Here is a 23238-nt window from a genome sequence, read left to right on the forward strand (position 1 = left end):
ATAAATCAAAACTATAGGAAAATAAGCAAACAGATTGAAATCATAATTATTTATTGTTAAAAATAGTACATATACAATGTTGGTTAGTTTACCCCCACAAAGCAATCTCCCATAAAAAATTACTATTTCATTGTATTATAATGTGTATTGCTTAAAATCGTTCAAACTATTCATGAAAGTTTGCTCCACTGTTGTTGGACCATCTGCAAAAAAAATTAGTTTGTTATCCCGAAGCAGTAGTGGTAGAGAAAGTTTTCCTATGGGAAATACGAGGATGTATTGATATCTAGTTAGCCTAGACCAGATCCATGCATAAAAAAATATTGCGTCACCATAACAACGAACAATAACTCATTAGAAGTGTCAGTGTGAAGTTTGAGGTCAAAAAAGTAAACCAGAGTTACGCAATAAATTAAAAGAAAGAAGATGTCCACCGAACTTGCGAAAATCGAAAAATTGGAGAATCGAGCCATCATCTGGTACTTGTATTTAAAACGGTTAAGAGGTAAGCATATTTAAGATATGCTTAATACCCTTGGTGATCAATGTCCTTCGTATGCGAGCCTGAAAAGTTGGTCTGCAAGCTTCAAAAGAAGTAAATTTTCCATTGAAGATGATGACCTATCGGGAAGGAAGTTTCTGTGTCAGTCCCCGAAAATATCGATGCAGTTCATGACATGATTTTATCAGACCGTCGAATTGCGCTTAAAATGGATATCTGAAGCACTAAATATTTCATACGAACGCGTTCATCATATTGTTCACGTCAATTTGGAAATGGGAAAAATTGCTGCAAAATGGATCCTCAAATGTTTGAATGCTGACCAAAGCGTGCAAGGGTAGAAGCATCGCGTTCGATCTGTGCTCGATTTGAAAACGATGTAGACTTTTTAAACCGAATTGATGCTATGGATGAGACTTGGGTACATTTCTCCGATCCAGAATCAAAGCAACAATCGATGGAATGGCCACACTCTGGTTCTTCAAGAACTAAGAAGTTTCGTGTCAAAAATCTATAATCATGATTGATTTTTTGGATAAGGGTAGAACAATAACCGGAGATTACTATTCTACATTACTGACCACTCTACGGGAAAAAATTAGAGAGAAAAGACGCGGAAAGCTATCCAAATATGTTTTGTTTTTGCAGGACAACGCCCCTGCACACAAATCTCTTATTGCTATGCAAAAAATTCGTGTTTTAGGGTTTGAATTACTAGAACACCCCCCTTATTCACCAGATTTGACTCCATCCGACTATCATCTCTTTCCTCAACTGAAAAAAAGTTTAAAAGGTCATATATTTTCTTCCAACTAGGAGGTAATGAAAGCTGTGGAGGTCTGGTTTGCAGAGCAGGAAGAAACATTTTTTTAAAAGGTCTAGAGACGTTGCAGGTTTGCTGTAATAAATGTATTCAATTGAGAGGAGAATTGTTGAGTAATAAAATATTTTGACATTGAAATTTTGTTTGATTTCATAGTAGACTAGGAATTTTCCAATATATCCTCGTATATAAGTGCAACTTCTCAACTTATTTTGGGAACTCGGAATGATAGGAAAAAGGAATATGTTCAAATCTTTCTAAAAAAAAATCTTTTTCAAAAACTCGACAAACTCACCAAACAAAAAGTATTTGGACTTCGATTTATCTGCGTCCTGCCTAGCGCTTGCTACAGCATGTCTGATTGCCAAAGGAACGCTGACAGTAAGACACAAAGGTGGTTCTCCAACAGCTGCAAAAAAAATGAACAGTGTTCGAATCACGTTGCACGTTGCATTTCTCCTGTTGAAACAAACATTTAAATATTGTTCTTTCACCTCACCTTTCGATTGCAGAACACCAACAGGATTGGGATTATTCTTCGGAAATTTGACCCTGAAATCCACAGGTATGTCCTTGGGCCCTGGTGGTTTGTAGAACCAGGTGTTATTAGTCAGCTGCCTACCATCCTTATCGAACACTATCTTTTCGGTAGTGAAATATCCCGCTCCCATGACGAACGCTCCTTCGACTTGTCCTATGTCTATTTCTGGACTTAGAGTGGTACCAGTATCCTCAATCAGGTCCACTCTGGTGATGATGTGCTGGCCTGTGAGGACATCTAGAAGCACCTCCGTTGCGCAGGAGCCATAAATTACATACGGTTTCACGAATGGAGCTGTGGGTGAGTACCTGGAAGAAATTTATTCACTCAAGGCTTTATTGCTCAGTTTGATGTTTGCATTGGCAGATTCATTGAACATCTCGAAGGTGCTCGCTTTACTCGCGCTCATTGCTCGTTGCCATTAATCGCTGTCATTAATCGCTGTCATTAATTGCTGTTCTTAATAGCTGTCATTAATCGCTGTTATTAATGGACTAGTTGATTGAAAGAATAATAAGTATCGATATAATAAGTAAACTTTTCATAATATTGCACTTACTGGCTACTAGCAGACAAATATGTGAATTTGGTATAGGCAGCCTGAACTAATTGTTCCCAAGTTTGTGAACCATCATCTTTCTTAAATGGCTTCAAGCGTTCCAATAATTCATCGCAAACCTCATTTATGCCCTGGAAAACCGGAGAAATTGGGATTCAGAATATGTCTACAAATCACCTTGGTAACAAAAGAAACGGGGATGGAGAGACATAAAATTCATTTGCGATAAGTAACAGCATGAAACTACTATACTCCATTCACTTTTATTTTAGCAGTCGGTTGGCCATGGAAATTTGACACATTTCACTCTGTATAGTACGAAAATGTGGGGTTATGACGCTTGTCAAAACATTTTTGGGTTTTAAATCAACGCTATGTTGCCCGTTCTACGTAAAAGTTTCTGTTATTACGTATTTTATCACAATGTCGAATCTCTTCGGAAAATATGTGACGAACGTAATTGAAGTTTATACAAACTGATTGAAGGCATACCAAATCCAGTTATTTGCAGGGAAAATACAAGAGATCAGTATAATATCATAAATATGCACTAGCTTGAGGAGAGTTAATGCTCGTTATCTTCTTTGGTTAAAGTTTGAATAGGTTACATCAGTTGTAGATTTCAAAAATATTAACCCGAAGATGAAATGCATATGTTACAGTGGTTGGGAATGGGTATCTCCCGAAGGAATTAACAGATAATTACCAGAATGTTGAATTCTTCAACAAAAATCATCTTGCATCAATATAAGTAAAAGGAATTAAAGGAATTTTCAATCAAGATGAACTTCACCTTTGAACAAAAATTTCACATGAATAAACAATTAGCAGGACAACTGACGCGTATTTGTGGCTGTTCATCTTAATGCATTGATATAATAATAATAATTAGATATTAACTGGTACCTCAAGACATTTACAATGTATAGGACAAGTCAAATGAAAAATAGAAAAATCAATTTTCGGAAACTTATCCGACGATGACATTCATCGAAAATCCTGTGGTGAACTTTTCGGTTTAATTCACTCAGACATAAAATTCTCAAATGCCACCACTTTTTTGGGTCTCCCAATAGAAAGAAATTCTTTGTCATCCGCTTCATTCACAATCTTTCTGATTGTGGAAATATTCAGCTGAAATATAAGTCGTTTAGATTCAGATGAAACATTATATTATAAATTCTCTTACATTGCATATGTTCGCTACCGTCTGACGTATTGTGGATTTTAGAATATCAGGGTATAACTATTTGAATGAGCGGACCTGAATTCTAAATAGCACTTCCTGAAACCCTGTCTCTTTTTTCAATCACTTTCGGCATTTTCGTGATAAAAATTGATATTAGTTGTGGCAACGGCGTTATGACATTAACGACATTTCATGAGTGCCAACCTTACTCCGTTCTAGTTACAAAAACTTGAGAAAATTATTTCATGGCCAACCGACTGCTAAAATAAATGTGAATGGAGTATAGATGCGAGTACTACTTACATAGCAAACGGCCTCTGACGTCATACTTCCACCTGTTGCAGCACAATTTGGGGATGACGTTGTGTTGCTTGGATGTATGTTGATTTTTTCCAAGGGAATGTTGAATTTGAAGGCACAAACTTGTGCGGCCTGAAAGAATTTATATGTGTGATAAAGGGAGAAATAAAAATGAGTTTTAATAACTTGAAATAATTTTTCAGAGTATTCATGGTATAGTTCTGTCGATATGTAACTAGAAAAAATACAAAATCAATGGGACTTTTGTAGGTTGGTACAGAAAATACAGAAACGATTAGAGGTACAGGAAGGGAGATATTTTAAAAAATGCATTGTTATTATCTTCATATTGTCAGATTAGGAACCCCTCTCCTGATTAGTGTCAGATTTATGGTTCAAACACCGAGATTAACCATTTGTATGAAAATCTGACACTCTCGAGTATGCACAACACGTAACGATTTTTTTTGCATTCTCAAAGGACCGCTGTGACCTTGCGTCACGTCCGAAATGTTAGTCCCTTGAAAAGTAGCTTCCTTTGGGTCCAATTAACATATCCTCTAAAAATCTGACACGCTGTAAAATTTTTTTACCATCTTCAACTCTTCCGTACGGCCAGCCCCACCACGCAAACTGTCAGATTAACATGAATTTATTATCCGAGACACATAGGACATATACAGTATCTTAATCTGACACGCTCGAGTATGTATGACGATCTTTTTTACATCTTTGAAAACCTGCACACGGTTTCCCCACCGCTGAAAGTGCATACATCATAGAACCTTTTTTGCTTCTACCGTCAAATCCTTAATATCCACTTGTTCTCCACGACGCTCGAGTAAATCCCGATTTAGCATCGTGGGCTTCTCAACTATAATGCATTTTTTTTGTGGTTTTATATTTACATATTGGAAGAAGGAAAAATGTTGAAAACATATCTTGAAAAACAATAAACTTCATAATAATGAAGTTTATTTCAAAATTCACAGCGTTTCTTGTCGTTTCTGAAAACAAATTACAACTCAGTTAATTGCACGATCCTCGAAAAATCCACAATACGCGTGATCCTAGCCTAAACAAATTTTCCTCATGTTTCAACCAAATAAGACGATATTGAACATTATTTAGTCCTCACCTTGGTATTAATTCCTTGACCAATCTCTATACCACCATGACTTATCGTCACACTCCCATCTACATGGTATATTGAAACTGTCACATTTATAGGGCCAAAAGGAGCAAAATCATAAGCCATCGGTACAACTGAAATCCCTCGTTTCTTCCAGCGGTTCTCCTAAATTCGAATAAAAATTCATCAATAGCCAAGAAAGATTCAACAATCATAAGTACTGATTCTGTTATACCCTAACCGTCAGCTGTCAGAGTTTGTTTTTTTGGCGAGACTATTACTCACACGCAGAACTTCGGAAAACCGTTAACCCTTCACAAATCAAGGACTGACCTTGTTGAACGCTGCAATTTCCTGCTTCCTCTTATCGATATCCGCCCATTCCTTGAGATCAGCAATATAGTCTATCAATTTGCTTCCACTGGGAATGTTATTGAGCCTTACATCCAATGGATCAATATTCGTTTCGTATGCCATTTGATCCATAATGGATTCGATGACTGCAAGCCCTTCTGTTGAACCTAAATGTATAAAGGGTAACTATAATGAAAAGGGGCGTCTTTATTTATTATTTTATCATCCGTAGGTAACGAAGTACCCCTCAGAAGCTCGCGAGCTTGTACGAGTTTGGAGAACCAGTTGAACTATGTGTAGGACTTGTTACTGTGTCTTTGCGCCACCTTAGGCACAGCACTGTTAATTTTAACTCAGTGAATTCCAGTATCGATTGGAAAATTTCTTCCCTTGCCTGGGATCGAACTCAGTACCTTGCGGTTTCAAGGCCAACGCTTTAACCACCGAGCTACAGACGCTACATTATTCTTCTTCATAATGGTGTACTGAAGAACTCAGTTAAACTAAAAAGTATCGCAAAGGCTTTAAACTTCTGACGAAAAATAAAGCAAACAAACACGCAAAAGTCACCTTTACATCTCTTGAAGTTTCAAGCAATTTATTACCTATTAGGGAAGGGCAAGTTAAATTATTGTTATCAATTTACCTGGTGCTCTGGTCCAGGTGTTTGCTGGAGTATCTGTTCTGGTACGGTAATAGACTACGTCGAAGGGATCTGAGCCATAATTCGCTGTCAACAGATCGAAGATATTGGACTGGTTAAACTGTTCGTTTCCCCCAGCGCCGTGGTCGCTATACAGCTTAGCGTCCAAATGCTGTATCACACCGCCATTGTTGCATTTCACTTCGTAATCAACGGAAAGCGGAAACCGTTTTCCTACCATTTCCATGTTTTCCTTCAAGCTCAGAGAAATTCGGACTGGCTTGCGAGTCAACCAGGCAGCTAAGGCAGTTGCACATGATATCTGGGCGTTTCTGCTGATTTTGGCTCCGAAACCACCACCACATCTTCTCACGCTAACATTTACTCTGGGGGATAAAAATTAATGACAACGTATCATATTCCTAGTGGAATTCTTACAGTTGGGGAGCCGATGATGCTAAATCGGGTTTTATTCGAGCGTCGTAGAGACCTAGTGGATTTTGAAGATTAGATGGTAGAGAGAAAAAAAGTTTCTATGATGTATGCACTTTCAGCGGTGGGGAAAGCGTCTGTAGGTTCTCAAACATGTACAAAAATTCGTCGTCTCAAATTAATATAGTATATATGCCCTACGCGTCTCTGATAATAAATTCATGTTAATTTGACAGTTTGCGTGGTGGGGTTGGCCGTACGGGAGAGTTGAAAATGGGGAAATAAATTTTTTTTTCGAACGTATCAGATTTTTAGAGGATATGTTAATTGGAGCCAAAGGAAGCTACTTTTCAAGGAATTGACAATTCGGACGTGCCACAAGGCCACGGCGGTCCTATGAAAATGCAAAAAAATCGTTACTTATACATACCTACTCGAGCGTGTCAGATTTTCATACAGATGGTTAGGTAATCTCGGTGTTGCAGACGTGTTGGCCCATTAATCTGATATTAATGAGGGGGGTTTTCTCTGACAGTTTGAAGATGATAACAAGAATGTTTTTCTAAATATCTCTTTTCCTGTACCTCTTATCGTATCTGTATTCATTATGAAAGTTGTAGATAATAAAATTCTATACAACTTTTGTCTGAAGCAATTTCACATACTCTTAACTGTTTTCGAGTTAGAGGGCGATAAGGGCGAGGAGCTTAGCCACACATGCGAAAGTCTAAGGTCAATGTAGAAACCTTGTCTAATGTACATTCATCGTCGAATATTTCATAACTGTGCAAACGTAGAAAAAATTGTTTCGGGCAAAATTTGTTGAAAATGTTATGCTTTACAACTCCTATAATGAATGTGAAAATTTTTTGAAGTCCAGGAGAAGAGATATTTCAAAAGAACTGATTTTTGTGACCTTTATAGCTTGTTTCTATTGTTTAGGCTTGCTGAAACTGTCAGATTTAATTTCTCTGTTATTCTTGAATAATTAGCTTCAAATTAAGAAAAAAAGCCACCACGATCGGGAATATACACGTGGCGTTTTTTTTTCTGCAAGTTTGGCTCCCTCCCACACATTTTTGTCACGCTTAAATTGTCAGATCAAGAGAATACTTTTCAACATGTAATTTAACCACATATATTTCAATCTGACACGCTCGAGTATGTGCAATGATCGTTTTTCTTTTACTATTCTGACAGGCTGTCCTAGACAATTCCCCCTAATATACAGATCTAAGTTTTGGTAGAGGTACTCTACAGGGTCCAAGGTATCTCCTTTTATATTAATCTGACACTCTTGACTAAATCCCGAATTTTCCACTTGGGCTCCCCACTATTATGAATTCTAGTCTAAATCAACCAAAAAACTGAGAAGATGATTGACCATGTTTGATTTTTCAATTCACATCATTCATTCTGGTGACAATAAATCCCATGTTGAAAGAATTCATAAGTTGAAGAGAACTAAACTAAATGGTTATAATCCAAGGAAGTATAATGAGACGAATGGTTTCATACTTACTTATTATGTGGAATTTTCAACATTCTCGCTGCTGAAACTTGACTCAAATCCATCCACTGCGAAGAGGGAAACATATCCAGACCATCCTCTGTTGGAATAACCAGACAGCACTGGGTTTCCATATGAAAATGATACTGACCACCAATATCGAATGTGCCAGTCAATGTGTGCTTGACATCGCTGCCTGATCCAAAAAAAAAACCGGTTATAAGACTAGATCTGATGACAAAGATACACCATACTCGAACTAACCTGTCTTTTTAGCTTTCAATTCCCTTTCTTTCATCAACCTATCTGTAGCTCCTACCTTCAGTATGTCTCTAATATAGAGTAAAGGAGAGCTTTTCGGGGCTTCATAAGTGATCTTGATCAGATCAGCAGCTTCATCGACTGCATTCCTATCAGATCCAACTAAAACCCCAAGGGGTTGATGATAATAGTCAACCACGCCATCAGCGAAAATTTTCTCGACTATACCAGCCCCAAATCCAGGGGGTAAAAAATTATTATCCCCAGGTATATCGTCTTTGGTGAAGAAATGTTCTATACCTTCTTTCGCCTAAAATTTGTGGATATTCCAGATCAAACTGACTGGAAATATCATGTTTTAACTTACCAGTGCATCTGATGCATCAATATCCGTTATCTTCGAGTTGGGTGCAGCTTTGGCAAGAATGAGTTTACCGAAAAGCTGATGGGGATGATCAGGAATGTCTTCGATGTATTGAGCTTGACCTGGAAGCAAAACATCGTTAAAAAACGCTTTTTCAATTCCATTTTGATCTCACCAGAAGTCTGAGCCAAAGCCTCAATCTTTGGTATAGCCTTCGTCAGAGGATACAGAGATTCGTTGGTTTCATAATCCTGTACCCCACTTGAAATAGGTCTCACCATTTTTTCTCCCGCAGTTTTGTTCCTTGGGCTCAGTTTGCCCTCAGGGGCTATTTTAAGCACGGCCTTGAAGAGTTTCGTTTTGTTACAGTCAAAAAAGCTTTTCCACTAGACTCACCTTGAAGAACAAAGCTATGGAAAGCTGCTTTCTGAATTCTGGTTCTGGTTCGGGAAGAACAAAATCAGGTTTCAATTCTTCTTCTAGGGTTTTGAAGGCTCCTTGAAGCGTTTCGTTGTTGAAGAGCTCCTTCCCTGTCAGAAATGCTTCGGTTTTGGTTGCGTGTATGAATTCTGGGTTTATATTGCCGATTACGATGGTAGCACTCTCTACTTTATTATTGGAATCGAGTTTGAATAGAAAACCTGCATTTACAAGGGCATGAGCGTTCTGGGCTCTAGGCATAATCTGGATAATGTGAGAAAAATTTAGTGAAGATGTTGATTTGGGTCAAACTTTGGTTTTACCTTATACGTCTCATATTTGTATTCGCTGGACAAGCTGGGTATCTGGACGGATTTTATCACTTTTTTGTTCATGTCCAACTTGAGGAAATCTGGAAGGCTTTTGACCACCTCAGTCTTAGAAGTATCCACTGAAAATTTCATACTAGTTGAATGGAAAACCTCAAAATCAGTAGATATCGATAACCTGTGAAGTGGGTTGAACGATAAGTAATGAATATTTGACCATTTTGGAAAATAAAAGTATTCTTCATGTTTTCTCGTATAGGTATGTGCAGTTTTCGAGTAATTTGATATTCAAGAATGAAAAATATCAGTCAAATTCGAAAATTTGGGTAGGTACTTTGGATTAATCCAACTGAAGAAAACTTTTTTTCTTACAAAACGTTCAAATATTCATTAATTAGCGTGCAACTTAGTTTCAAGGGTTGGGTTCTTTGAATTTCTGGTATTTTTATGGTACGTAATGGTCATAATGAGAAAACTGGATGGTTTTTTAACAGCCTGTTTCTTTTAAGCCGAGCCGATTCGGAAAAAATGGTAAAGGAAAAAAGTGTTACTTTCGACCTCAAAAATCTAGGTACTGTTAAAATATTCGTAATGTCTTCGATGTATTGAGCTTGACCTGGAAGCAAAACATCGTTAAAAAACGCTTTTTCAATTCCATTTTGATCTCACCAGAAGTCTGAGCCAAAGCCTCAATCTTTGGTATAGCCTTCGTCAGAGGATACAGAGATTCGTTGGTTTCATAATCCTGTACCCCACTTGAAATAGGTCTCACCATTTTTTCTCCCGCAGTTTTGTTCCTTGGGCTCAGTTTGCCCTCAGGGGCTATTTTAAGCACGGCCTTGAAGAGTTTCGTTTTGTTACAGTCAAAAAAGCTTTTCCACTAGACTCACCTTGAAGAACAAAGCTATGGAAAGCTGCTTTCTGAATTCTGGTTCTGGTTCGGGAAGAACAAAATCAGGTTTCAATTCTTCTTCTAGGGTTTTGAAGGCTCCTTGAAGCGTTTCGTTGTTGAAGAGCTCCTTCCCTGTCAGAAATGCTTCGGTTTTGGTTGCGTGTATGAATTCTGGGTTTATATTGCCGATTACGATGGTAGCACTCTCTACTTTATTATTGGAATCGAGTTTGAATAGAAAACCTGCATTTACAAGGGCATGAGCGTTCTGGGCTCTAGGCATAATCTGGATAATGTGAGAAAAATTTAGTGAAGATGTTGATTTGGGTCAAACTTTGGTTTTACCTTATACGTCTCATATTTGTATTCGCTGGACAAGCTGGGTATCTGGACGGATTTTATCACTTTTTTGTTCATGTCCAACTTGAGGAAATCTGGAAGGCTTTTGACCACCTCAGTCTTAGAAGTATCCACTGAAAATTTCATACTAGTTGAATGGAAAACCTCAAAATCAGTAGATATCGATAACCTGTGAAGTGGGTTGAACGATAAGTAATGAATATTTGACCATTTTGGAAAATAAAAGTATTCTTCATGTTTTCTCGTATAGGTATGTGCAGTTTTCGAGTAATTTGATATTCAAGAATGAAAAATATCAGTCAAATTCGAAAATTTGGGTAGGTACTTTGGATTAATCCAACTGAAGAAAACTTTTTTTCTTACAAAACGTTCAAATATTCATTAATTAGCGTGCAACTTAGTTTCAAGGGTTGGGTTCTTTGAATTTCTGGTATTTTTATGGTACGTAATGGTCATAATGAGAAAACTGGATGGTTTTTTAACAGCCTGTTTCTTTTAAGCCGAGCCGATTCGGAAAAAATGGTAAAGGAAAAAAGTGTTACTTTCGACCTCAAAAATCTAGGTACTGTTAAAATATTCGTAAGAGTCAAAGACTCACCCTGTATATTTTTATCTAGGCCGAATCGGAAAAAATTGGAAAGAAAAACCGTGTTTCTTTTGACTTTAATAATCTACTATTAAAACATTCATACAAGTCAAAGACTGTATGCAGGGTGTAATAGAATGGTTGCGAAAAAAAACATTTTTCTGGTTTCTAAGAAAAAATTGAAAATTGCCTTTCAGGAGCTATCTCTAAGGAACTTCATCTAAGCAGGGGCTGATGAAAAAAATATTTGAGAGTCCCTAATTTTTGGACAGAAAATCACCCTTTGAATGGTTTTTCCTGTAGGTATATAAACTTTTTCATGAAATTAGTGCTTAGGCTCTTGCAAGAAAATTTTCCTCCGAGAACATTGATAATGAAATGGCTCACCGATCACTAATTTTGCACCAAAGGTTTCCAAGGTGAGAAAAACGTCTGAAGGAAATTCATGATGGTAATGTTTCATCATGAGATTTCCAGCTAAACTGCCAACCTGCAAATTAAAAAATATTCCATCAAAATATACCTAGGTACTGGAGTATTATATGTTCATCAACCCCGAGAAAAATACTCCATTACATTATGGAACAAGTCAAATTTTGATCAAGTTGAAAGCTTATACTTGACTCTTTGAATTTTCTTGTAGAATTTTAAGATTCATCCGCTTGAAAGTTCTCAATGTACAGATTATTTTCTAGTAACACAATTCACATAAAATTCTCCATATCGTTGCTTTTTAACTACTTACTTAGTTTCATTACAATAACATGTTTTTTTTTAATTATAACCATGGAAATGTAATGAAAAATCTTATTTCAATTTCTCAACTGAATAATTCAATATTATGTCAGTCGAAAAGAAATGAGAGAAAATTGAAGATAAGAGGCTGGGAATTATTGGTTATAGGATAGGACTAATGGAAAAGAAAAAAAAGTTTTCCCAAATTGATTGTACGAACTCATGAATTTTTATGACCCTTAAGATCTTTCGACTGTAATATAACTAATCCTGAAGAACTCAGAAAAGAATGGTAAAACGTAGACTTAGTTAAAAAGTACAAAGTTTTCCATTAGTCCTATAACCAATAATTCAAAGCTAATAGAATTCCAAGGACTTTAGAATTATTCCTACATTAAAGATAATGATTCAATGCAAAAAAAGGTTCTTGATCTTGAGACAAATAATAGCCTGAACAAAGTTTTTGAACAAAACAAAACATTTTCAACATCAAATTCTTGTATCAAATGCTTCTTTAAAATCGGTGCTTTTTTATTGGAAAGAACAAAAACTTCGAAGGTATTGCGATCAAGAACAAGTCAAATCTTATCCCAGATAAACAACTCATCACTTACATTTCTTACGGGCACGTTAGCAATAAGATCGATATGATCGGCCATAGTTTTCAAATGTGCAAACTTCGGATTGGAATTAGCGATTTTGTAAAAAAGTTCCATGGTTTTTGTTAGAGACATATCACCCCCAAGGGTGAGCGTGTCATCTGTGAGCTCATAGGATGTCAATTCCTTCACATCAATAACGTCGATGTAAATCTTCGGAGTGGGAAGTTTGTAAACGCCTGTAAATACAAAAATCTAATTGTTTTCCTAATTTCGAGACATCCATTACCTTTTGCACTATTTCCAGCCACTAGCATATAGGGAGAATCTTTGATCGCTATCAAGTTATCCAGAAGATCCTTTATATTGTAAACTTTAATCCATTTGGTATCTTTGTAACATATTCTCACCGGTGTTCTATCAACCTCCCCATTTTTCTTCTCCTTGGGCTTGTAGCACACCAAATCTTCGATATCTGGGTATTTTCCCAATAGATCTGGAGAAGCGTCAGAACACAACGACTTGAAAGCAGACATGATTGGACGGTAGCCTGTACATCTGCATATGTTGCCCCCGAAAGAATTCTCGACGTCTTTCATTGTCGGTTTTCCATTTTCCAGGAGAGCGTACATGTTCATCACCATGCCAGGTGAACAGAAACCGCATTGTGTTCCGTTGAAATTGGCCAGGGCCTGTTGAACTGGATGAAATTTTGTCAAGGGATTACCGATTCCTTCTACGGTGTCTATTTTCCAGCCATGGCAAGTCAGTATGGATACCAGGCACTGAAAACGTGATAAAATCGTTTATTTTTCATTGCAAAAGAATATAGAGCTACCTGCAATTTCTAGTACAGGATGTCAGAGTTAAAGTGTCCCTATACCTTATTTTGAAAACTAAAGGAGCTAGAAGAGAAACTTAAATACAAAACTTGTCTATAATCGATTGAACTTTTATATTTTATAACCCAACTTAATACAGGGTGCTACGTTTTTTCCCTGTTGGTATTAACTTTCTTATTTTAAATGGAACATCCTGTATTTTGTGGCATTTTTGAATTCCTTGTCAAATTTTAAGATAACTTTGGTTTGACATCCGTGGTCCTATATAGCACCGATTCTGAGATATTCGACTTTTTCCTAAAATTTCGACAGCTGCAGGTACTCTCTAAAATTGATAGCTGATACTAGTTTTCTAATGAATGTATCAGCCCAGCTCTTGTCAAAATATTGGATCATACGTTACATCTCTATTTGTAGCAATCTGATAAACAGGGTCTTCGAAAATCAAAGTTAAAAGTTCAAATAAAATTTCAATCAAAAATAAATTTTTTCACAGGACAACCTAAATTTTTTTCTTGTTCAGCATGAAGAGCAGGTTAAAATGAGCAAAAAATGTATTTAAACTTTTTCTGTAAAGTGAATAGTTTCGGAGCTTCTGAGGGGTACTTCGGTATCTATGGAGAATCAGGATAATATAGCATAGTATAGCATAGCATAGAAATATGGACGAAAAAGTGCATTTTCCCGTAAGAATCAACGATAATTATTAATTAGTGTTGCTGCTTTGATTTTTTTGATAAATTTAATTAACTAGATTGACTAATGAAAGACAAAAAGACTCTTTTACTCATAAGCAGTACTCGCTCCCAATAAAATTAAATTATTTCAATTTTGAAGGGGACCCAAGACCCAACTAACAGATACATTTTTCTCAAAATAAACAAGTAGTTGTCTGACAACACAAAAGAAAACTCAAAAATACACAATAAGATAAGTGCATAGTAACCATATTCTTTCAGCTTTATTAATTAATTTTTGTTGGTTCTTACAGAATATGCACTTTTTCGTCCATATTTCTGAAACTATTCACTTTACAGAAAAAGTTTAAAAACATTTTTTGCCCATTTTGGCCTGCTCTACATTATGAACAAGAGAAAAATATAATAATATATTTGAAAAAAATTAAGTTTCGATTGAACTTCTATTTGAATTTTTAACTTTAATTTTTGTATATCAGATTGCTAAAAATACAAATGTAACGTATGATCCAATATGTTGACGAGAGCTGGGCAAAATTTGGTTTTGAAACAGTCATTAGAAAACTAGTATCAGCTCTTTTAGTGATCACCTACAGCTGTCAAAATTTTAGGAAAAAGTCGAATATTTCAGAATCGGTGCTATATATAGGACCATGGTTGTGATGCCAAAGTTACCTTAGAATTTGACAAGGAATCCAAAAATGCAATAATATACAGGGTGCTCCATTTAAAATAGGTTGATACCAACAGGGAAAAAACGGAGCACCCTGTTTTAAGGTGGATTATAAAAAATAAAAGTTTAATCGATTACAGACAAGTTTTGCATTCAACTTTTTCTTCTAGCTCCTTTAGTTTCCACAATAAGGTATAGGGACACTTTAACTCAGACAATACCTTCTCATGGTAGAAAGAAAATAAACAATTAAGGGTTAATTCTTCATCAGGTTATGTTGAAGGAAAAGTAGAAAGAACCAAGGTGTAAAATTGTCAACGTGTCTCATCAAAAATGCCTTCATTTAATGACAGTGATTATTTTATAATCCTTTTCACCTTTTTAAACTTTCAGTAAATAGCAACCAAAATAAGAGATAATAAAAAACAAACTCTGCTATGATGTCTCTTATTATGCAACACGTTCAATTGATACAGCCTTGGATGTCAAATATAAATAATGACTAGGTAACATTATAAAGATCGCCAATCTTGTTTGATCACTTCCTACGTATCATCAAAGTGCGCAGTTTAATTTGTGTTGAGTGCATTCTTCTGAAACGTACGAATATCATGATGAATCCCTAAAAATTCAAGGGTCCTGAAACACTTCATGCAATTTTTAGTATTTTGAGTTAGTTGGCTTATTTTTTCTTTGTATCCCTAAGGAATAGGGTATTTGTATTTTCATTTTTCATGATGCTATATAATAACAAATTAATAGAGATCCTCGAAGTATTTTCTGGTTATAAACTCACTGAATTGACGGCCATCACATTATCCTCCCCTGGTTTGGTAACTGCCACCACACAAGCGCCACATCCTCCCTCGTAACACATTCTTTTTGTGCCCTTAAGATTGAGGGTATGCCGTAGATAATCATTCAGGGTTGTTTCAGGCGCTATATCCTCACTTTTGACTGAAAATCATGAAATCATGATGATAAAAAGTATGAAAAACGATTTTCAGTGTGAAATTCATATTGGGGTTGGTAAGGATACTCACCAATATGTTCTTTTCCGAGAATAGTGAATTTAATTTTGTCGGACTTGACTCCATTGTCACCCTGAGTCAGAGAACTCCACAACCAACTCATCTTATAGCCTTTTGAGTTTCTTCTGTCAGGAATTTAGGATTCTCGCATTTGAAAGAATTTACTGGAGTATTTTTCGGAAATATCACACCCCTGAAAAAACGTGACTATTTCGAACACAATCTTCAATCCACTACACTCACGGGGAGAAAGGGTTTTTTTACTGAGGTTTTTCCCTAAGCTATTGTACCATACACCAATTTGTATGGTACCCCGTTTACGCTAACCTCTGCTAAAACTGTATCTCATGCAAATGCTATAATTATTGTTTGCTGTTAAAGATTGTAATGCTCTGCTCAAAAGATTATATATATATACCGGGTGGCCCACCCCAGACGCGGCGATATTCTGAAAATCTTTTCTTGTGGCATGTGTAGGATGTCCCAAAGCACAATTTAAAATTATTGTCATATATACAGGGTGTTCGAAAACAAAGATATAGACCAAAGTTGCACTTTTTCAAATGTAACACCCTATATTTGACCTCAAAAATGGAATGGCAAGCTCAAGTTATGATGAGTTTCTTCAGACTACTTTATAGCTCAGAAGCACCCTTTACGAGATAATGGCGAAAAATCGAAAATATGGAGTTTTTTCAAATAGCAATTAATTAAGAAACTGGTTAAGCCAGCGATACAGACAGAATTTTTTTGAGCAGACAAGTTGACTACTCCTACATATAAAAGAAAATTTCAACTTTAGAATATACCTAGTGATCATAATTAATTCTCAAACATCAACTACAAATCATCGTCGAAAACTTTCTTATTTCAAATGGCACACCCGGTATTTCTATATCTCGTTGAACGTAAAAATTAATTTCGAAACTATCTTCATCAAATTTTTCTACATCTAAACCTGATAGTTTCTGAGCAATTTCCGATTTTTAATTCAAAACTTATAAACCATTCTCGCCATTATCTCGTAAACGGTCCTTCTAAGGTATACTAATCTGAAGGAAATCATCATAATTTGATCTTGCCATTGCACACTTTTTTTAAAAAGTGTACCTCTGGTTTATATCTTCGTTTTCGAAGGCCCTGTATATGAAAATAATTTTAAATTAGGCTTTTGAACACCCTAGACACACAACAGGAAAAGATTTTCAAGATATCTTCATTTACTCCCTCAAAATGAGCGTCGCGCTGGGGTGGGCCACCCGGTATATATATAATCCATAGGCTAAAAAGTGAAGTATGTATACTTCACAATTTTCGACATTTTCTGCTTCAATCATTGGATTAATTATATTCTGACAAATTCACTGATCCAAGACATCTTTTGTACTAAAATACTGAATGAACTCTGAATATGTAGAGCATCCGTCCAAAATTAACAGCTATCGAGCTAAGTACATCTTTTTAGTTCACCTCTAAGCTAATCAAGGAAATTTATGATTCTTCCCCCAAATCTGGAGTGCGATACCCCTTTTTCAATTATTTGAAAAACTTCAAGAACCAATACAGAAATTGGCGAATCACTCATCCCTTATTTAAAAAAATACCGGCCAAAAAAAGATTACAGAAAAATTTCAAAGTGTTTAGACGTTAAATACGAGCTGAATTTTGCATGTAAGTGTGTCTGCATTTATGTCAATAATCGACTGTTTCGACTATTTATAAGTGGATCCTTGAAGAAAACAGTAACATTATCAATAGTTCTGTCTTTTTTATTAACGAAGGTGAAGGCCATCTTTAATGCAGGCATTTTACTAGATATTATTGAAATTTGTTTTCCCACAACCACTACAACTGAATGAATTATCACCTCTCACTTCCTTCATGAAATATTTCGTCGAAAAGATCACTAAATTCACTCGAATGTCTTATTTTGATACCGATCGAAGAAAACGTTGAAAACTAGTTTCAGCAGTTCTTCGGCTAAAACTGAATCTCAGTTTGAGCTGTCTGAGTATTTTTCCCACCATACACAAACGATCTTTTGTATGCGATGTATCTATTCGTTCGTTCTATCGTAATTATTTTGGAAGGACAAGTGAATCACAGTGCAATCGGTGATTATAAAACGGTGCAATCTTAGGTCTTCGAATCTGCAATTTTCCTTGGGAATTATAGTCGTTCACACATCATTTCAGATCAGTTTTTAGATGAGTATTGTTTCCCTAACAGCAACTGAGTTAAAAATGGTTCAATCGGTGTAACATTATTATGTTTTATTCGAATAAACAAACAGTTTCTTTCCCAAAAGTGACAGTTTGTAAAATTTTGGAAAAACCCTTTAAAAAATCCCCATCTTGGCATTCTCATTCCCAATTTACAACTAAAAGTCCTCGAGAATGTGGCACATTCGAAACAGAAGGTGCAATTCCATAAGTATGTCAGTTATATGTTATCAAACACGTTATTTTCATGAAAATATTTATGAAATGACGGTAGAAATCTGCCCATTATTGATTGGGAAAGCGGACAGCCACTCAGATATCTCTAATATTAAGAGAACTAATAACACTCAAGAAATTAGGTAATAAGATATATTATCGATAAAATCCTCAGACCTTGACTTGCTTTCTTGAGTTGAACGCCTTCGATAAACCCACTCATATCATTCTACTGTGGATTTTCTTCGCGGTAACGTTTCGAACAGATTCTTCGAGAGTGCTACTAAGACTGAGTGATCGAAAAGATGCCGCTAACTTTGTATATGGAAAATTTGAGTCCGCCTTCCAGGGCAGTCATGATGACCATTGAGGCTTTGGGAATCAGTGTGGAGTACGTAACTGTGAATCTAGCGAAGAAGGAGCATCTTAAACCGGAGTTTCTCAAGGTTAGTACTCTTCTATTCCCAACATTGACCTTGGAGGAACTCACAAAAACTTTTAAAGTGCATAAGTTCACACAACATACGAAGTTTGATCCGAAAAGATGGATATACTCTGTGTTGGAAAGAAAACAGTCGTACTCGATTAAGAAAAAAATACTATGAGAGTTCATGAAGGTGTTTGAAGTAGACTGTTTTCAAACTGCTGATCAAGACTAACCCTTGAACCAGTAAAGTGATTGTGCGGTTATAAAAGAAAACCTTGAAATTAAATGTCTGTATCTGAATTCGAAAAAATTTTTCGCAATCTATTTTGATCGAAGTGAAATGAGAATAATATTGTGGAGTTCTTGAGGGACAATTTTTGGTTCCCATATATTTATGCTAATATTTTAGAATAACTCTCAAAATTATCGATACTTTTGGAAAATCAAATGTTATATGTTGATGATATAAATACAGGGAGAGTCTTTGACTCGTACAAATATTTTAACAGTAGAGTCTCGAAGTCAAAAGAAACACTTTTTTCCTTTAACATTTTTTCCGAATCAGCTCGCTCTGAAAGATACAGGCTGTTGAAAAACCATAAAAAATGTTATTTTTAGTTCTATATCGTTTTTATCGAATGAAATGAATTTCGGAATAAATATATGTAGTTTTTCATTTATTTGATGAATCGTTTTCAAACACAAGACCATTACGTACCATAAAAGTACCAAAAATTTAAAGAACCCAACTTTTGAAACTAAGTTGGACGCTATCAAATGAATATTGCAAAATAAAAATATTATTCATATTTTCTCGTATAATGCGCCGTTTTCGTTCAAAAACTGAAAAATATCTGTGAATTTTGAAAAATTGGTTACTTTGTCTGAATACAAATCTGTTTGAAAGATATCGATTGAAATTCATTCTGGGAGGATTCTGCATTTCCTGAAACTTTTTAGGTTTTTCACTCCTAATCTCTGAAACAAAATCAATTAAAAAAATGAAATAAACGATTTGCTCCTGCGTAAATTCTTGCACTAATTTGTCAGGACCAAATCAACTAGAAAAAATTTTTGCCTGACAATGAACTGAAAATAAGGAACTTTGAAATTATAATTTTATATTGTAACGTTTCGGAGTCTATATCAAACTCCTTCATCAGACGAAAATCAATTTTCAAAAATCTTCTGAATTGTATCTTTTGTTTGACATTAATTGTCAATACATAGAAACAGAGACTGCATAGAAACGTTGATTCATTTAATTTTGAAATTACCGGATGACAATAATTCCTTCTTCAGTAAATTAATCCAAATATGATCTTCTCCTACCGAACAATTCGCCAAATTATTATCTTTATCCAATAAAATTCACGTAGACTCTTTAATTTTTCGTTTAAAATGGTCTGGTTCCGTCATTAAAATTTTAGTGTTGTCCCAATCCATCATGTGGTCTCCCATATTAGAACAAATGTGATCTGCGATTTGTGATCGATTAATTTCTCTATTTTTAATATTATTTTTATGTTCGCGTTTTCTTATTTCTAGAGGTCTAGATGTTTCACCTGTGTAAGTTTTACCACAAATACTTTGAATGTTGTAAATACAATTTTTTGTACAAAGGTTTAGTTTTTAGTTTTTGCTAATATAGATCTCAAATAATTTTGCCTTCTAAAAACAGTTCTTATGTTAAATTTGGAACCGATTCTTCTTATTTTTTCTGAAAGGTCATTAACATAAGGAATTACGTTCAATAAATTTGGTTGTTCTTGACGGTTTGCTGGTTGCTCCTGATTAGTATTATGATTTTGGTTAGTCATTTTTCTGTCTAAATTCAATATTGTTTTTTCAATAAAATTTGTCGGGTATTGATTATGCCTAAGAAAATTTGCAATGAAGTCAATTTCATTATTTCTAATTTCGGGTGTAGATGAAATTAAATAAAGTGTTTTATAATACCTCTTTTGACACTTACTTGGTAATTGGAATAAAATTCAGAGATTGGGAGTGAAAACCCTAAAAAGTTTCTGTTCAAAAGACTTTTGAACAGATAAAAGTTCCACTGATATGTGGTGTCGCAGATTTAGATTTTGTTTTTCCAGGGGTGGCACAGCCCATTATGAATACTCAAAATGGCTATATCTTTTTATCAGGGTCAAATCGAAAAAATGGTATGGGAAAAAGTGTTTCTTTTGACTTCTAGAATCAACTGTTGAAATATTTGTGAGAGTCAAACACTCACTCTGCATAATAACCGAGTACAAGTCGAAGAAGACTCCAATAATTCCAGTTATAATTCATAATTCTCATAGATAAATTTAGCTGTGCATCAATTTTTAGCACATGACCATTGTTAACCCAAATGGGACAACAATATTCAGCAGCCGAAAATTGTTACCCCGCTGAGTTTAATTGTGTTCATGAAAATGGATAACTGACTATTTAAATTATGACAGGCCATCATGTATGCATAATAATAATAATAATTCCAGAAAAATCCCCTTCATACGGTTCCTACGCTAGTAGATGAGAGTACCATCATATGTGACAGTCATGCAATAATGGCATATTTGGTCCCGAAATACAGTAGGGACGATTCTCTGTATCCTAAGGACCTCAAAAAGCGTGCTATGGTGGATCAAAAACTACATTTCGATACTGGATTCCTTTTCAACCATGTTCGCCTATTCGTCGTGAGTATATTTTTGAGCATATCTATATGAAAATGTCATTTTATATAGTTTTTACCCTAAACGACTCTCAACCATAAAAAAATGAAAGTGATGTGGAGGCCTGAAAAAAATCCTCAGCTACACCACTACATAAAAAGTGACTGTAGAATGTTACATTTGGGCATGCACAGGACAGATCTATCAATGTGTACAAAAATAGTGAATGGGCATTTTTAGATGTTTTGGCGTTAAAGTCTAAAGGCAGTGTAAAAGTATACTTTACAATTTTTTATAGGGAGACCAGATTTTCCTTTCAAAATCATATTTTTTTCTGGAAATTTTTCAATTTGCATCCCTGCAGTTGCAGTTATACTTAATGTACTTGCTTAAGTTCTACCTGGTTGGAAAGTGCCATTAAAAAATATACAAAATATAGATTTGGTTTGATCCATAGATTAATAAAACACCTCATTTCAATCTTTCAGAAAAAATGCTACGCTGGAAGGTGCAAAATCGTAGAAGATTATGAGAAAGATTTCATCACGCTCGGCTATAATTTCCTAGAAACCTTTCTGAACGAAACCCCGTACGTGGCCGGGGACACCCTCACCATTGCTGATTTCAGTGCAATCACCAGCGTGAAGGGGATGGACATACTTGTGCCCATCGATGAAACGGTCTATCCTAAACTAGCCAACTGGATGAGGAAGATGGAGGCACTCAGCTATTACAAGAAAGTGAATGATGTTGGAATGAAGGATTTGATAGATTTTATAACTTCACTAAGTGATGTAATTGTTAAAACTTGATATGAATAAATATTAATTTTAAAGATGGAAAGACGTTTTCACGTATAGATAGTTGTATGAAAAAAGTATTATACCTCTACCCATCTGAAGAAACCTTGTGACAGCGAATCACGTGTACCTATAGTGTAATAAACTCATGATGAAATCATGTGATTAACAGCCAAGTTCTTAATCAATTTTCAAGTTTCTTCAATTTCGAAGTTTCTTTCAGTTCTGCTAAGAAGAAGAAACTCAAAGCTTCAAAAATGATCATCAAGCCCAATTAATTCAATTCAAACAATCAATTCAATTTTGTCGTTTTGTATCGAGTGAAAAGAAGAAGAATTTGGAACACCCTGCATATCAAAAACCAAAATTTTTCTACACGAAACTCATGCTCAGGATCTCAGTGACATATTTTCAAAATTTTAGCTTTTAAAAATTAAAAATGCTCTTTCTAAGGCTTTAATTTTTTCCCGTAGAATGGTCAGTAATAGTAATCTCCGGTTATTGTTCTACCTTTATCCAAAAAATCAATCATGATTACCCCATGGCAATCCCAAAAAACTGAAGCAAGAACTTTTCCAGCAGATTTTTGGACAAGAAATTTCTTAGGTCTTGGGGAACCAGAGTATCGCCATTCCATCAATTGTTGCTTTGTTTCTGGATCGTAAAAATGTACCCAAGTCCCATCCATAAGTAACAATTCGGTTTAAGAATCGAGCATGCACAGATCGAACGCGATGCTTCTACCCTTGCACGCTTTTGGTCAACATTCAAACTATGGAGGGTAGCTACCCTCCATAATTCAAACACTCAAGTCCAGATTGACGTGAACTATATGATGAACGCGTTCGTATAAAATATTCAGTGCTTTAGATATCCGTTTTAGCCCAATACGACGGTCTGATAAAATCATGTCATGAACTGCATCGATATTTTAGAGGACTGACACAGAAACTGGTCTTCCCGATCGGTTATCATCTTCAATGGAAAATTTACCTCTTTTGGAGCTTGCAGTCCAATTTTACACGGTCGCATACGAAGGACATTGATCACCAAGGGTATTAACCCTTTTAAATACAGGTACTTGATCAACGCTTGATACTCCAATTTTTCGGTTTTCACAATTTCGGTT

At 35.5% G+C, this 23238-nt stretch overlaps 2 protein-coding genes across 4 annotated transcripts; one reads left to right on the forward strand and one right to left on the reverse strand.

Annotated features, from left to right (window-relative positions):
- Window positions 1-34: 34 nt before the first annotated feature.
- Window positions 35-15968, reverse strand: LOC123322850 (xanthine dehydrogenase/oxidase-like). The gene is made up of 19 exons (XM_044910899.1): window positions 15788-15968; window positions 15541-15701; window positions 12821-13316; window positions 12547-12770; window positions 11585-11687; window positions 10597-10724; window positions 10250-10537; window positions 10029-10197; window positions 8614-8732; window positions 8250-8556; window positions 7998-8181; window positions 6047-6429; window positions 5380-5567; window positions 5053-5211; window positions 3918-4046; window positions 2426-2556; window positions 1825-2174; window positions 1621-1734; window positions 35-203 (listed from the first exon to the last, which is right to left on the reverse strand). Exons 1-19 carry the CDS (start codon window positions 15876-15878, stop codon window positions 136-138), a joined length of 3792 nt encoding a protein of 1263 aa, XP_044766834.1. The 5' UTR covers window positions 15879-15968; the 3' UTR covers window positions 35-135.
- Window positions 15236-22152, forward strand: LOC123322848 (glutathione S-transferase 1-like). 3 transcript variants are annotated; one of them, XM_044910896.1, is made up of 4 exons: window positions 15236-15344; window positions 18389-18659; window positions 21133-21333; window positions 21798-22152. In XM_044910896.1, the coding sequence occupies exons 2-4, from the start codon at window positions 18519-18521 to the stop codon at window positions 22119-22121; spliced, it is 666 nt and encodes a 221-aa protein (XP_044766831.1). In that variant the 5' UTR covers window positions 15236-15344; window positions 18389-18518; the 3' UTR covers window positions 22122-22152. The 3 variants fall into 3 exon arrangements, with proteins under 3 accessions (XP_044766831.1, XP_044766833.1, XP_044766832.1); XM_044910898.1 differs by having other exon boundaries at window positions 15264-15344; window positions 18480-18659; XM_044910897.1 differs by lacking the exon at window positions 15236-15344 and adding an exon at window positions 15399-15416 and having other exon boundaries at window positions 18480-18659.
- The last annotated feature ends 1086 nt before the right edge of the window (window positions 22153-23238 follow it).

The sequence above is a fragment of the Coccinella septempunctata genome, chromosome 1 (genome assembly GCF_907165205.1).
Source record: "Coccinella septempunctata chromosome 1, icCocSept1.1, whole genome shotgun sequence".
Classification (NCBI taxonomy): domain Eukaryota; kingdom Metazoa; phylum Arthropoda; class Insecta; order Coleoptera; family Coccinellidae; genus Coccinella; species Coccinella septempunctata.